Below are 14685 nucleotides of genomic sequence, written 5' to 3'. Positions count from 1 at the left end.
AACTCACGGACCGCGAGATCGTGACCTGGCTGAAGTCGGACGCTTAACCGACTGCGCCACCCAGGCGTCCCTCAATCACCTTTTTAATACTTTCCTTTTCCTGCCTTCCTGTACTGGCTAGGACCTCCAACATAAACTGAATGTAACTGATAATTACTACCCTTGTGTTGTTCTATTTCTAGACCGGCTTGGTGGTTATATAGTTCCTCACTTTGAATTGTTTTTGTTTAATGTATTTCCACATGTATATTGCATAATTAAAAAGGTTCAAAAAGAAAAAGAAAGTAGCGGGAGAAGTAAACAATGAAGAGACTGGCAAAATTCTCCAGTATGGAAGGGTATGTTAGTTTCCTATTGCTGCAATACAATGTATTACTTTACAGTTCTAAAGGTCAGAGATCCTAACATCAAGGTGTTCACAGGGTGTTGTCAGTTTTGTCAGTCGACGTGTTGACAGTGTTCTTTCTGGAGGCTCTGCAGGAGAATATGCTTCCCTGCCTTTTCTAGCATCTAGAGGCCACCTGCATTCCTTGGCTCACAGTCCCTTCCCCCATGTTCAAGGCCAGCAGTATACTGTCTCCAAATCCCTCTCTCTAGACCACTAGTTCCATCATCACATCTCCTTTTTCTGACTCTTGACACCCCTGCCTCCTTATAAGGACCCTTATGATTACATTAATCAACCTCGGAAACCTAGGATCATCTTCCCACCTCAAGACCCTTAATCACACCTGCAAAGGCATTTTTGCCTTGTAAGGTAACATTGAACAGGTTTCAGGAATTAAGACGTGGACCATCTTTAAGGGGCGATTATTCTGTCTACCACAAAGTGTGAGGACATGGGGGCAGAGGCAGAATGCCACTTGGCAGCTTTTTCACCACTATCAATCAGTACCACTCACAATCAGCAGTTCAGACAAGCTCAAGGGAAACTACCATACTAAATGGGAAGTGACCAGAGAGTAGAATTTCTTCTTGACATGGTAGGCTACAGCTCCAAGGAGGAGGTCAGAAACTGCCATATCATTTATGTGAAACAGAAATCAGACACAGGAAACAGCTCTGGTATAGTAGCTCCACTTTATACAGAATAGAACATGTAGAAAATAAATTCATTTGTTAAGATTGCATACCACCTGACTTCCTCCCCACTCTCTTCAGGGTAGTGACTCGGTAATATAAACTTCTATCAAGCAGTTGTAGACTTGAGAAGGAGATTCTAAAGAGTATTTGTAGACAAAGAAGGAGTCACATAAGAATCAACATAACCTGGGGCGCCTGGGTGGCTCAGTCGGTTGAGCGTCCGACTTCAGCTCAGGTCACGATCTCACGGTCCGTGAGTTCGAGCCCCGCTTCGGGCTCTGGGCTGATGGCTCGGAGCCTGGAGCCTGTTTCCGATTCTGTGTCTCCCTCTCTCTCTGCCCCTCCCCCGTTCATGCTCTGTCTCTCTCTGTCTCTCTCTGTCTCAAAAATAAACATTAAAAAAAAAAAAAAAAGAATCAACATAACCTATTTTGGAGCAAATATGAGATCTGAAGAAACCTTTCTTTGTTCAAAGAAATATAAATGGCCAGAATCAGACTGTAGAAATCCAAGTTGGGGTCTATGAAAGGAGTGTACCACAGTTTGTGGGAGGTAATGTAAAATGAAGAAAAAGATATTCTTATATCTGATGTTTAAAATCATAGACATTGTGAAGTATGATAAAAGAAAAATGACAAAACAAAGTTAAAGGGACCTGGAGAAAAGGCAGGCAAAAATATAAAGGTTATAGGATAAGACGGGGAAATAATGTAAAAGAACATATAATGCAATAGCAGTCTTAAAAACCAAATTAGAAGCAGTGAAAAGTAGAATCAGCATTATAAAAATCCGAATCAATTACAGAAAGGATAAACTTGAGAAGCTCTTTGGGGATGTGGCAAAGCAAAATGAGATTACAATGATGACAGAAAAAGATGTAGAAGACAACGAAGAAAATAATAAACATAATATTAGCAAATAAGGACACAAGAAATGAAAACTTTTCTAGTCCAAAGACAGAACTGTATCTGCTTATTAAAAAGCTCGTTTTGGGACACCTGGGTGGCTCAGTCAGTTAAGCTTCTGACTTCGGCTCAGGTCACGATCTCATGGTTTGTGAGTTCGAGCCCCACGTGGGGCTCTGTGCTGACAGCTCAGACCCTGGAGCCTGCTTCAGATTCGGTGTCTCCCTTTCTCTCTGCCATCCCTCCCCTGCTCATGCTTTCGCTTTCTCTCTCTCTCTCTCTCTCTCTCGAAAATAAACATTAAAACGTTAAAAAAAAAAAGCTTGTTTTGGGGGTGTCTGGGTGGCTAGGTTGGTTAAATGTCCGACTCTTGATATCAGCTCAGGTCATGATCTCATGGTTGTAAGATCGAACCCCACCTCAGGCTCCCAGGCTGAGCATGAAGCCTGCTTGGGATTCTCGCTCTCCCTCTCTCTCTGCCCCTCCCCTGCTTGCACATGCTCTCTCTCTCCCCCTCAAAATAAAACAATTAACTTAAAAAAATAAAGAAAAAGGTAAATACCAAACTGTTAACAGCAGTTATCCCTGGAGTGTAGTCTTTGACTTTAAATATTTTTGTGAATCATCTGATTCCTTTGCATAAGTATGTGTATTACTACTACATTTTATAAAAGTCACCTTAATGTTTAAAAAGCATCCATGTCATTTTTGATGAAAACATTCCTCAACTGAATAACATTTGAATAACAGGTGAATCAGCACACCTGGGTGGCTCAGTCGGTTAGGCATCTGATTTTTGGCTTAGGTCATGATCTCACAGTTTGTGAGTGAGTTCGAGCCCCACGTCGGGCTCTGTGCTGACAGCTCAGAGCCTGGAGCCTGCTTCCGATTCTGTGTTCCCCTCTCTCTCTGCCCCTCACCTGCTCGCATGCTGTCTCTCTCTCAAAAATAAATAAACATTAAAAAAAAAAAATAACAGATGAATCAAAGAACATAGTAAGAATGGAAAAGCCATAGAGTAAAAGGACTGATGGTGAGCACTGAAAACACTTAATATAAAATTAATTCTCAATAATTATTGTAAATTTAGAAATAAAATACAATTGTGTGAAAAAGAAAATATATATTGGTAAGCAGTCCTAATTTCTACGTCTTAAGTATAGGTCAATAGTTTTGGCTTTTCAAAAATTCCTCATGTTGATACTTTGAAAATAGAAGATCAAGTATGCTTTTCAATAAATTAGTGACTGGTAGCTCTGAAAATAAATATTTTCCAGACAACCAAACAACAAAGGCAATATTTCCCCCAAAACTATGTAGATCTGTGTGCATGTACGTGGGTATACATGTACACACACACACACACACACACACACACACACACACACAAAGAGTATATAAAAAACATTAAAAAAGAACAAAGCATATACCGTACAGTCCCAATTTTATGAAAAGAAAAGAGTAAGTACAGATATATAAGCACAAGGGGGAAAAAGACTGGAAGGATATAAACTAAACTATTAACACTATTTAATTTTAGGTGGTAGTTTGCAGGTGATTTTTATTTCTTGTGCTTTTCTATATTTTCCATTTAAAACATTTTGGGGTAATTATGTATACAATAAACATCACTCCAAAAATGTCACTAAACAAATAAACAAGGAGACAAAAGCCAGCAGTTCCAAAAGCTGGACAATTTAAGCCCCATCTTTAATCTCAACAACCTATTTTATGAATGATGAAGTTTCCTAGGCTCCTACATCCAGAAAGAAAGTAAAGATGCCTGGAAGGATGAATGGGATGTGACGTGAGACTTAAAACACTGACTTTATAATGTGACTTACAATAATTCATTCCCCAGTCAAGCCAGAGTGGCTCCAGCAGTACCTTGCTGAAAAGTTCTTCACTTAGTTCTTGGTCAGACAACATGGGGAGGAAGACAAAGAAGATCACAAAGCTTAATCTACCTGGGGATGCCAGAATAAGCACTGCTTACATCTATTTATGACATAAATGCTTGGTACCATTAACTAATTAGAGCTTTAGGAAAGCTCTTTAGAGTCTAAGGAAAGAGAGGACCTGTTGCTAAACAGATCCTTGGTTAGTATTACCTAGAGCTTTAAAGTCACACACATGTATTTTGAAGATGATAATTAAGCTTTTTTTTACACTAAGCCACAACATGAACTCAACATCTTTCCATCATTTCCCCAATCTGCATATAGGGTTATTGGGGTTTCAATGAGAAAATGCAAGTAAAGAGCTTAGCACAGTGCCTGGAAAATGGTTAGTGCCTACAAGAGCTTAACTTCATAAATACTATAGTTCAGTTACGCTTCCAATCATTTAGGCACTATAATGCGGCAGAAAGGACACAGAATTTTGTTTTGCTTCCTTTCAGGATGACTATTTATTACTCCTTTAACCACAACTTACTATAGAAAATTTCATGCATATACAAAAGTAGAATACTCTAATGAATTCAATGAATCCATTACTCAGATTTAATAATCAGTATTTGGCCTCTTTTTTTCATTTATACTTCTATCCACAAATATTTTATTTTATTTATTTTATTTTATTTTATTTTATTTTATTTTATTTTATTCTATTTTATTTGAGACAGAGTGAGAACACGAGCAGGGGAGAGGGGCAGAGAGAGAGACAGAGAGAGACAGAGAGACAGAAAATCTTAAGCAGGCTCTTCGATCAGCAAGGAGCCTGACATAAGGCTCGGTCCCACGACCCTAGGATAATGACCTGAGCCTAAATCAAGAGTCAGACACTTAACTGAGCCACCCAGGTGCCCCTATCCACAAATTATTTTGAAGCAAATCCTAGACATCAAACCATTCATTAGAACATGAGGGTTTTTTTTTAATTTGTTTTAATTCCTTTTTTTTTTTTTAAGTTTATTTACTTATTTTGAGAGGGAGGGCGGTGTCAGTCAAAAGACACTGTCAGTGCAGAGCTCAAACTCACGAACCATGAGATCATGACCTGAGCTGAAATCAAGAGTTGGATGCTTAACTTACTGAGCTACCCAGGCACCTCTTTAAATTTATTTTTCTTAAGTAAACACTATGCCCAGCATGGGATTCGAACTCACGACCCTGAGATCAAGAGTTGCATACTCCACCGACTGAGCCAGCCAGGCACCCCAGAACAGGAAGTTTTAAAGTCCAACAGAAAAGGAAGGGCTCTAATCTTCCACTACTTTACTAGCTCCACGACCTTGGGTAAATAAATTACTTAACCTTCTGAATTTAGGCACCTAGCAGCCACACAAGTGATCTAAGATCACTTTCTTTGCCCTGGTTGGCTCTAGTTGGTTTCAACGTCTATGATGTTTCTCTCAAAATGTAACCAGCTCTACTCTACTGCTTTTACCCTCATCTGTACTCTTTATTTTACTTCTGGATAATCCCAATAGCAACTGTCTTCTAACCTCTTGCTCATCCCACACCCAGGTTTTTTACCTTTTTTTTTTTTTTTAATGGCTGAATACTGAATATATCCTGCAAGATATTCAATAAATCAAAAAAGATTAAGGGTGAAGAAAGTTTGGGAAAGACTGTGAAGGCTATTCTCACAGTGTACACTATAGTAAAAGCTTTAATAAGTCTTGCAGTATTGGATTCTAACATTGCTTTACCATAACTTAAATGATTATGAAACTCTTTTTCTTTTACCTAACAACTAAGAACCTATAAAACTAGAGTTCCATACGACATGCTTAGGAAATATAATACGTTAATGCTAAGTCAGCGCTCCTGAAGCACTGCCTTCACTGGAATGCTACCAGCTCAACAAAATTTCAAGAGTTCCTCCTTAATTACAAGGTTCAAATTAACTTATGTTGCTTCTCACGTCTTCGTACACGCCACAAACTGCCTCCCAAACTAGGACGTTTGCCTTACAAGTCTGGATCTTTCTTGTTGTGTGTGCAAGACAGTATAATACAGACATGTTCAGTAAGTATCTGGTGAATGGGCATCAAGGAGGAGCCGAACACGTGACCAATCTGGACCAGCAATGAAATTGCACATGTTGCTGCTACTGACAAGTCCTTGATATGCTTTATGTTTCTTAGTATTGACCACTAGAAGCTGGAGAAAATCTCTATCTTTTAGGGTTTCTAAATGGTCAAAGTTCCTACAGATTCTCTCTGATGACACATCCATATACTAATATTCTAGGTCAGCCATGGAGATGCCTCGTATGAGTTTATCATCAGTTTTCAATCTTCTCTTGAGCCTCAGTCACCTCTTTTAAAAAAATCAAAGGGGGGTAATACCTACTTGGCAGGCTTATTGTGAGAACTTCATGAAATACTATATACAAGTACCTACTCCAGGGACCAATACATGCTAGATATCCAAGAGTTGTTATTTTTCCCTGCAATGGAGAATAAGGCGGAGTGAAAAGTAAACAAAGGAAGGGAACATCTTATACAAAGTAGCTAGGGAAGACCCTCTAACAAGGTGACATTTAGAAGGGAGTGTCACCCTTACAGCCACACAGCTCTCTGCAGACACAGTGCTACACGTTAAGAGGAAAGCAAGCGCAAAGACCCTTAGACATGAGTGCTTGGCTTGTGTGAGGAACAGCAAGGATACCAATGTGACTAGAGTGTATCAGGTAGGAGGAGAGCAGTAGGAGCTGCAGTCAGAGTTAAGGGGGATGGAGCTGGTCTCAGATCATTCAGAGCGTTGCAGGATGTTGTTAAAGCTTTGGCTTTTACTCTCAGTGAGAGCAGCAGCCATCAGAAGGTTTTAAACAAAGAAGTGACATGATCTCACTGATGTTTTAAAAAGATCATTCCATGGGGCGCCTGGGTGGCGCAGTCGGTTAAGCGTCCGACTTCAGCCAGGTCACGATCTCGCGGTCCGGGAGTTCGAGCCCCGCGTCAGGCTCTGGGCTGATGGCTCAGAGCCTGGAGCCTGTTTCCGATTCTGTGTCTCCCTCTCTCTCTGCCCCTCCCCCGTTCATGCTCTGTCTCTCTCTGTCCCAAAAATAAATAAACTTTGAAAAAAAAAAAAAAAATTTAAAAAAAAAAAAAAAAAAAAAAGATCATTCCAATTGTGGTGCTGAAAACAGACTGGGGAGCAGGAGGAAGGAGGAACTCGAGAAATTAGTCAGAAGGCATTGTAACGAGTTAACCTAGAGTGTGGTGGTAAGAAAGAGTTGTATCTGCATTTATTTTGAAGGTAAAGAAGACATGAACTGCTGATGAACTAGGTATGGAGGTGTGAGACAAAGGAGTCAAGAATAACCCCAAGAATTTTGACACAAGCTACCCAAAAGTCAAAGCTGCCATTTACCAAGATGAGAAGAATAAAGAAAGATCAGATTTAGGGGAGAGTATGGATTTAGAGATGTTATGTCTGACATACCTATTTCACAGTCCTTGGGGTGGAGACTATCTTAGTCTCGAGCTGCCATGAGCTGCAACTGCCCTGGGGTAGCCTGTAAATCACCACTATAGGCTGAGAGCATGGACTGCTAGTTCTGTAGTCTTCTCTGGCCAGATCATATACTTATCATATGTTGCAATGTATCATATGCTGTATCATATACTGACATTACCACTGGGAGAGTTGATGAGAAGATGAGGGTCAGTACGGCTGCAGCTGGTTAGGACTCCTTCCTTGATCTGCACCAAAAACAGCTAACCCAACAGCTGACTGCCAAAAGTACCCTCCAGAGTCCAGCTCATCTTGTGATCACAGAACAATAATACTAGGATCCCACTGCCCAAGCCATGCTTACCCAGTTTCTCTTCTAACTTACCATCTTCCACAAAGTGTAAACATTGTGTTAGCTGTCCTCAGCCTCACATACTACAACTCCCCATCATCACCCCCTTCTGAAACTGGAAGAGCAGGATTTCACTCCAACTTTTCATTGGAAAAGCATAAAATGAGTATTCTTCTTGAGAAAGAGAGGCTCCTACATTCCCAAGATCCCTATCAGTCACCCAACACACCCAAAGTATGGGTTTTTGATTCGTCAATATATTCAACCAAAGGCAATCTATGCAACAATTCTGCTATAAGGAACCACGTCACTGTTTGCAGTAAGGCAGAAATTGAGAATAGTCCCTTGGTTCAATAAAGCAAAGACTGGCTAAAGAAATCTTGGCATATAAAGGAATACTAAGTGATCATCAAAAATGATTCCATGTAAGAATACATTAAAAAATATTGAGTGAAAAAAACCAGATTACAGGGGCGCCTGGGTGGCTCAGTAGGTTAAGCGTCTGACTTCGGCTCAGGTCATGATCTCCCAGCTTGTGATTTCGAGCCCTGCATCGGGCTCTGTGCTGACAGCTCCGGGCCTGGAGTCTGCTTCCGATTCTGTGTCTCTCCCTCTCACTGTCCCTCTTCCACTCGCACTCTGTCTCCCTCTCTCTCAAAAATAAATAAACATTAGAAAAAATTTTTTAAAAAAGGGAAAAAATCAGATTACAAACAGTATGTATAATGACCCCTAGCTTTGTACAAAAAAAGTCGTGTATGTGTGTACACTAGAAGTTAAATATGATTATGATTAGCAAAAATTAACAGCGATGTTAGCACTGGGTAAAAGGACTGCAGATAAATTTTCCTTTTTCCCTTTTTATTTGTTTTTTTTTTTACTTGTTTACAATGAACATATACTCTTTTCTACTAAGCACATGTTTAAACATTTAAAATATTCAATACAGCAATATTTTATATTCAATACAGTATCTCTCATATTCGCAGTTTATGGTTGGGATTTAGTTTTTACTGTCTGACATTTTCTGAGAAAACGCTTACCTATGTCTCTATACTTCATCTAGGTCAGAAGGCTTCCACCTAAAAAGCCATTTGAGGACTCTTCCCCAAGGGCCTCTCCCCCAGGGGATGTGACGAGGTCAGACACAGGGTTCCCCGGCTCAGCACAGGAGACTCTGCTCCCAGGGTGTGCGGGTGCTACTCCCCCAGCCTGGCAACTGCTACGTGGGAATGCGAAGCAGAGCAGACTGCCCTACTCTCCACACCTGGCCAAAGACCCAACTGTTAAGCAGAGACTAAGAGTTCCACAGTCCCCACCAGGGCAACAGGCAACGAGCTTTGTTTTCTATAAACAGACCAGAAAAAAGTTCAGGCTAAAACACAGTCTTTAGAGGAAGAAAAATAGAAACCAGGCAGCGGGGAATGCTTCATATTCCTAAAAGCTTTTTTTGTAAGTTAACACATGGTGTCTGCTTCTCTCTAGTCACCTATTTATCACTCTCCTCCTTAGAGAAGGGAAAAAGCCCTGGCTGTTTTCCTAGTGCAGAGTTTTGTGGCTGGGGGGAAGGAGGAGAGGGGGGAGGAAGGAGGGTGCTTTAAGCATGATGCAAACCATTTGGAGCCGAGTGAGAGCACTGCCAACACAAGCTGCACTATTTAAACAAGTGAGGAAATGATCGTATATACAACATGCCAGCGAGCACACACACACACCAAAGGAAGTCGAGAGGGCTTTTTTTTTCAGGACACAGAGCTGGATGTCAGCGGCTAAAAGGTCGATATTTTCCCTTAACACCCTTCTCAATGACTTAATCATGTTCCGTTTGCACAGAAAACTTCCCAAGAATAAAAAAGTCTGGAGAATTAAGAGGAGGGGTGAATGGGGAGGGATGTTTGGCCTGGGGCTGACCTTATCCGAGGTTTTCTCCACGTAGCAGGGGTCCTGAGGGGCAGCCAGCAAGGGGACAAAGCCCGAGAGAAGCCGATCCTCTTCCAGGATAAGAAGGGTGAGGTCATCGTCCGGGTCCTTGTACAGTGGCACCTCAGACTGATTCACCGCAGTCAATATGTTACAGAAATCAGCCAGCATCGACCACACATCCATAGCAACCCTGTGAGAAATAAGGTAAGAAAAGAAGAACAGCTCTAAAGAGGGACCAGTTAAAGTATTTTAAGCACTGCTGAGAACAGAGGTACTGGTGGCAAATGCTGTCTATGGCTGGCATCTGCCAGGAAATCTTACCCAAAAAGCTAGGGCACAAAATTGCATCCATGGCAGCAATCTGGTAGGCAAGTGTCCATCTATGCAAAGTTGAAATTGATTAGGGGGAGTTTTTAAATCCTAACCAGAGAGGAAAAAGAATTGAGAGAATCAGTTGCCTAATGCAGGTCCTGTCACCTTTCCAGACAGTGTGCCTGAGACACTTACTCAAACACGACACCCAGGGCCTGAGGCAGCTCCCAGAATTCCCCCACTTCTGTCCAGCCAAGTATATGCCACAAGACAGTAACAGAGCGCCAATCTCCCCTCCTCCCATACAGCCAGAGGGGCCAGTCACGCCATGGGAAGAGTCACGTGAGTTCTCCCCCCCCCACCCTTATAACGCTTTAGAAATCTCTTCCTATATATAAGCAGGAAAACAAACAAACAAACACACAAACACAAATAGGTGAAGGGGATTAAGAGCACACTTATCTTGATGAGAGCTGAGTAATGTATACAATTGTTGAATCACTATATTGTATACTTGAAACTAATCTAACACTGTATATTAATTATATTGGAATTAAACACATACACACATACACACACACACACACACACACACACACACACACACACCAACAAAAACCTCATTCCTGGCCTGCCAAGAGCATCCCAGGACAGTAAAGCTTCCCATGCATCCCAGCAGACGAACCAGTATCAGTGCTGTCTTGGCCATCCCACAACCCCCCACCCCCTTCTCTCATTTGTGGAAGGTTAGACACAGGATGACCAACCATTCTGGTTTGCCTGGGACTGTCCCAGTTTTCACACCCTGTGGATGCTAAGTTGTACTTCAAAAGGAGTGAGTTGCATAGGAGAATTATAATGAAAGGCTTTACAATTAGGGTCAAGAGGTGGGGTGGCAAGAGGCGAGAAGCAAAGAGAACTACGAATGAGCTACATCCTGGAATCTTCCCAGAGGAGTTACTGCGCATGAGCCAAATCTGCTAGGGAGGGGCCTCAGCCTTAAGCAATTTGTTTCTCCTGGAGACTAGGAGCCTTTGGGAGATGGCAGAAAAGAGGGCATGCAAGGGACATGCCACTGAAGGTGATGCTGGGGGAGAAAGTGGAGTAGGGTGTGGGGACTCCCTGACTGGCTCCAGGTGGAAGGAGCCTGCACTGGTTTATTTACTGTAATCACTGCACTAGGAAAAGGCAATGAAATGAAACATCTTGTTTTCAAGAGTGTCCTGGGAACCAGGCGGAACACAGCCCCATTAATCACACAACGGCACATAATCAACACACGTGTACTGCAGAAGTAACTTGCTTCACAGGCTTTGCCCAGGAAAAAGAACATGTTTGGGAAGAATCACCGGAGGGACGAGAGTTTTCTAAAGCCTTCTCTCTGCACAGACACCGACAACCAGACTCATTCACAAAGCTCCATCTTTTGGCTCAGCTGAGTTTGGCTGTCAGAAATGTTTAAATATGGAAAAAAATAAACAGTTGCAACACGTTTCTGTGCAGAGATCTGCCTGAGCCCCTTTGTGATGTAATGGGAAACGCGGCATTGAGGCTACCAGCTGTAGAATAAACAGAACTTGGAGGGTTAAAAGGAACTGAACTCTCCACGACCCCATCTGCAGAGAAGAAAATAATAAGAGGAATGATGCACTGCCCCACAGCTCTGATAGTTTATCCTCCGGTCCCGGCTGCAGAGACAAGCACCGGATGTGATAGGGCTGCTCAGGGCCGCCTCCGAGGTTAGCGCTGCCCATGGGAGACGCACAGGGAGGCTCTTCCAGCTCCCCACTTCCTCCCCCAGTGCCCTGCTGGCCACTTGAGCCCACTGCCTGAGTCCAATCCCACAGCGCTCGTGAGCTCTGGCCAACAGGCACTGCTCGGCTGCAGAGCAGCAATTTGGAAAATAAACAGGAAAGACGACAGTGAGAAGGAAGAAGGTGAAAAGTCTCCCAGCTGAATTCTTGGCTTGGGGGCCTTGGTTGGTGCTGTGCAGGTCAAGGACCCGGACTGCTTCAGGACATAGTTGGGGGGTAGGGAGGTGTGGGCAGCAGCATCCCCAGTCAGGGAGAGGCAGAAGAAAATTACCCACGGCTGCCACAGTGGGAGGCCCCACATCCCTCTCTCATCCTCCCACCCCTACCATCTTGGATCCAAGACGAAGAAATATGTGGTACCATGTGGTTCTCATTACCATGCTCCCCTGTCCCCTAAGGCTCAGATAAACCAAAACTGACTCCTCCCAGAGACTGCTGGCCACCACAAGGGACCCCTGCCCACAGCTGCCTTTTGCCCATTACCACCCACCTTGTGCCAAGACCTTAAGGCTCACTGCAAAAATGAAGTGGAGGAGAGTTCCTACCCCAGTGCTGGTCTGTAAGATAGCAGCTGGTGCCAAAAGACATAGGAAGTGTCCTGAGTTCCCAACTCAGAACGAAAAAGGGGCCCAAGGGCCACGCTAGACTAAGCAGAACTAAGGGAATACACAACATGCTTCAATGAAAGGTCATTTCTGTCCCGATCCATTCAGACCGGTCTTGTGTTTGGACTCTGATTCTGAGTAGCTGCTTTCTTCTGGTATCTCAGTGGGATTGCCCGAGATCACTTCACATTTCATCACTGGTTATCTCCTCTCTCAACTGAGCACCATGGACATGAACACACTGACTAGGCACCCATGTACCATCCGGTGACTCTCCACAGAGGGAGGGGAAGGGGAGTGGCAGGAAAACTAGTTCTAAAAGGGAGAGGTACTTAGAAAAACTAGGTGAGATGCCTGAGCTCAAAAGCTAAGATATTTGCAAAAGGATGGGGTAATTCCTGGAACCTGGGCATCATCACCTCAGCTTACCCTCAACCAGGCCTCTAGGCTGAGAGGTCAGTTCTGTGGGTGAACATAGGGTTTCCTGTATGAATAGAAGGGGAAAATCTTGGCTTTTTCCTGCTCTAGCTCGTTATCCCCAGTTAGGAGTGCCTCACAACCTTCATGCCTTGGGTTCTAAGGGTTCAACGTTAGCCTGGGCCGAGGAGCCCAAAGTTAAGCTCTGGTGGCTACGAGAAGCTTTTTCCCAATCTTCTAGAAACACTGGGGAAATGACTCTCCAAAAGTTTTTTCAGACAATCTCAAATAACCTTTGGTTCTGAACAGACCCTCTAGAATGCTATAAGCCTGGGCAAGTGCCTCTGGCTTGTTCTGGTCCCAGCTCATATTTTGGGGAAGCTCCAAGAGCCCACAAAATCCTACGAAAGTTAGGATGCATTCTTTACCAAGCAGACACAAAGCAGCCAGAGAATATGAAACTGTGTCCAACAAGTCCGTTTATGGCTCTCAGAATGGTGGCAAGGGAACCTCTCAAGCAGCTGTAATGTGATTAGTGAGCAAGGATCAGCAGTTGCTGGGTGACCCACTGGCCCAACCCCACAGAAACACCACACACCAGGAAAGCAGACCCCTGGCTGGAGTCTGAACACCAGATCCTAGCTTGGGACAGACCAGCAGTGGCTAGTTAGAGGTATGTACTCAGGACCAAGGCTCACTCACTTCCCTACAGACATGCATTCACTTACTCCACCAGGAAAGGAAAAAAATAAGAGTTAATTTACTTTTTATTGCCTCAGAATTCCAAGGTTTAATGTAGCTGTCAGTTTGAGTGCAGTGCAGCTGCTGGCCGATACAATGCAGCCCAGGCCAGCCCAGGTGACTGGGGAAACACATTTCACAGAAATGAACCAACACACACTCTTGGCTGGTTGTTTGGGGGATATTGACTTGGGGAATCAGATTAACCCTTCAGGCTGAAGTTGTTTTCTGCATACAGCCCTAGAAAAGGAGCTTCAGTCCAAGGAACTGAGAAGCCCTGGTGTCAGACAAATAGGTTTCTGTGTTCTTGAGCTTTTGGAGTTTTCGCACACAAGGTGTCATTCAACACCTGAAAGGTTAAGGTGTGAGATAGGTGAGCAAGTTATACCACAATATATCTCCTTCCTAGAACTCAGAAAGCAAGGCAGATCTGCCAGCTTTATAGGGAAGAGGTCAGGTAAGAACTTTTTTGCAAGTTCCATCCGGGGCGGGGCCAAGGGAAGGAGAGTTTGGAGACTGGAGTGCTAAGGTCCAACCAGGGCTCAGGCCATCCTTCTGGCAAGTCTAAGGAGGACGGAGCCCTCACACACCCCTTCATATTTTTACTGGGGGAACAGGCTGACTGGTGATTAATATCAAGTACAATGACCCCATGTTACAAGCCTGCAGGGGCCTGTGGAGGTGGCCATTTCCTGTGTAATACCAGCTTGTTTAAACACTAACATTCAAACTCCACAGCTGCAGAACAAACCCGGAAAGAGTTGAGTGAGAAGAAGCCCTGCATTGTGTTTCAGAGCTATGGAAGATCAGAGTTGTGGTACAGATGGGAAACAAGTTGGGTCTTTTGGTTCCTGGGATGAGGAGCTCTGGAGATGTAGCCAAGGTGGCACAGAAACTAGACACAAGGAAGCTGAAAAAGACAAAGCCTGTGGGCTACAAAGGGGAAAGACAAAAGACCACAACAGGAGACATGCTCGTAAGATATGCAATATGCACCTTTAAAAACCTGTTTGCCTATGGACCATTATGTTCCAGCCCACAACTCTCCACAGGGGGTTCAATGGCCAACATGAGACCATTGTAGCCCCAAGGACTTCCCACCCAACCGGAGAAAACTGCAGGCGG

General features: G+C 43.5%; 1 protein-coding gene across 5 annotated transcripts in view; it reads right to left on the bottom strand.

The window, feature by feature from the left end:
- Positions 1-14685, bottom strand: part of SMG6 (SMG6 nonsense mediated mRNA decay factor) — a 228090-nt gene that overhangs the window by 102511 nt on the left and 110894 nt on the right. For all 5 annotated transcript variants that reach the window (XM_047832481.1, XM_047832478.1, XM_047832480.1 and 2 more), the window contains one exon: positions 9660-9861. In XM_047832481.1, the coding sequence (XP_047688437.1) occupies positions 9660-9861 (202 nt within the window). The remainder of the gene's footprint in view (positions 1-9659; positions 9862-14685) is intronic.

Source organism: Prionailurus viverrinus, chromosome E1 (genome assembly GCF_022837055.1).
Source record: "Prionailurus viverrinus isolate Anna chromosome E1, UM_Priviv_1.0, whole genome shotgun sequence".
Lineage (NCBI taxonomy): Eukaryota > Metazoa > Chordata > Mammalia > Carnivora > Felidae > Prionailurus > Prionailurus viverrinus.
The sequence above is the reverse complement of the archived record's forward strand: the minus strand, read 5'-3'. Positions and strand labels throughout refer to the sequence as shown.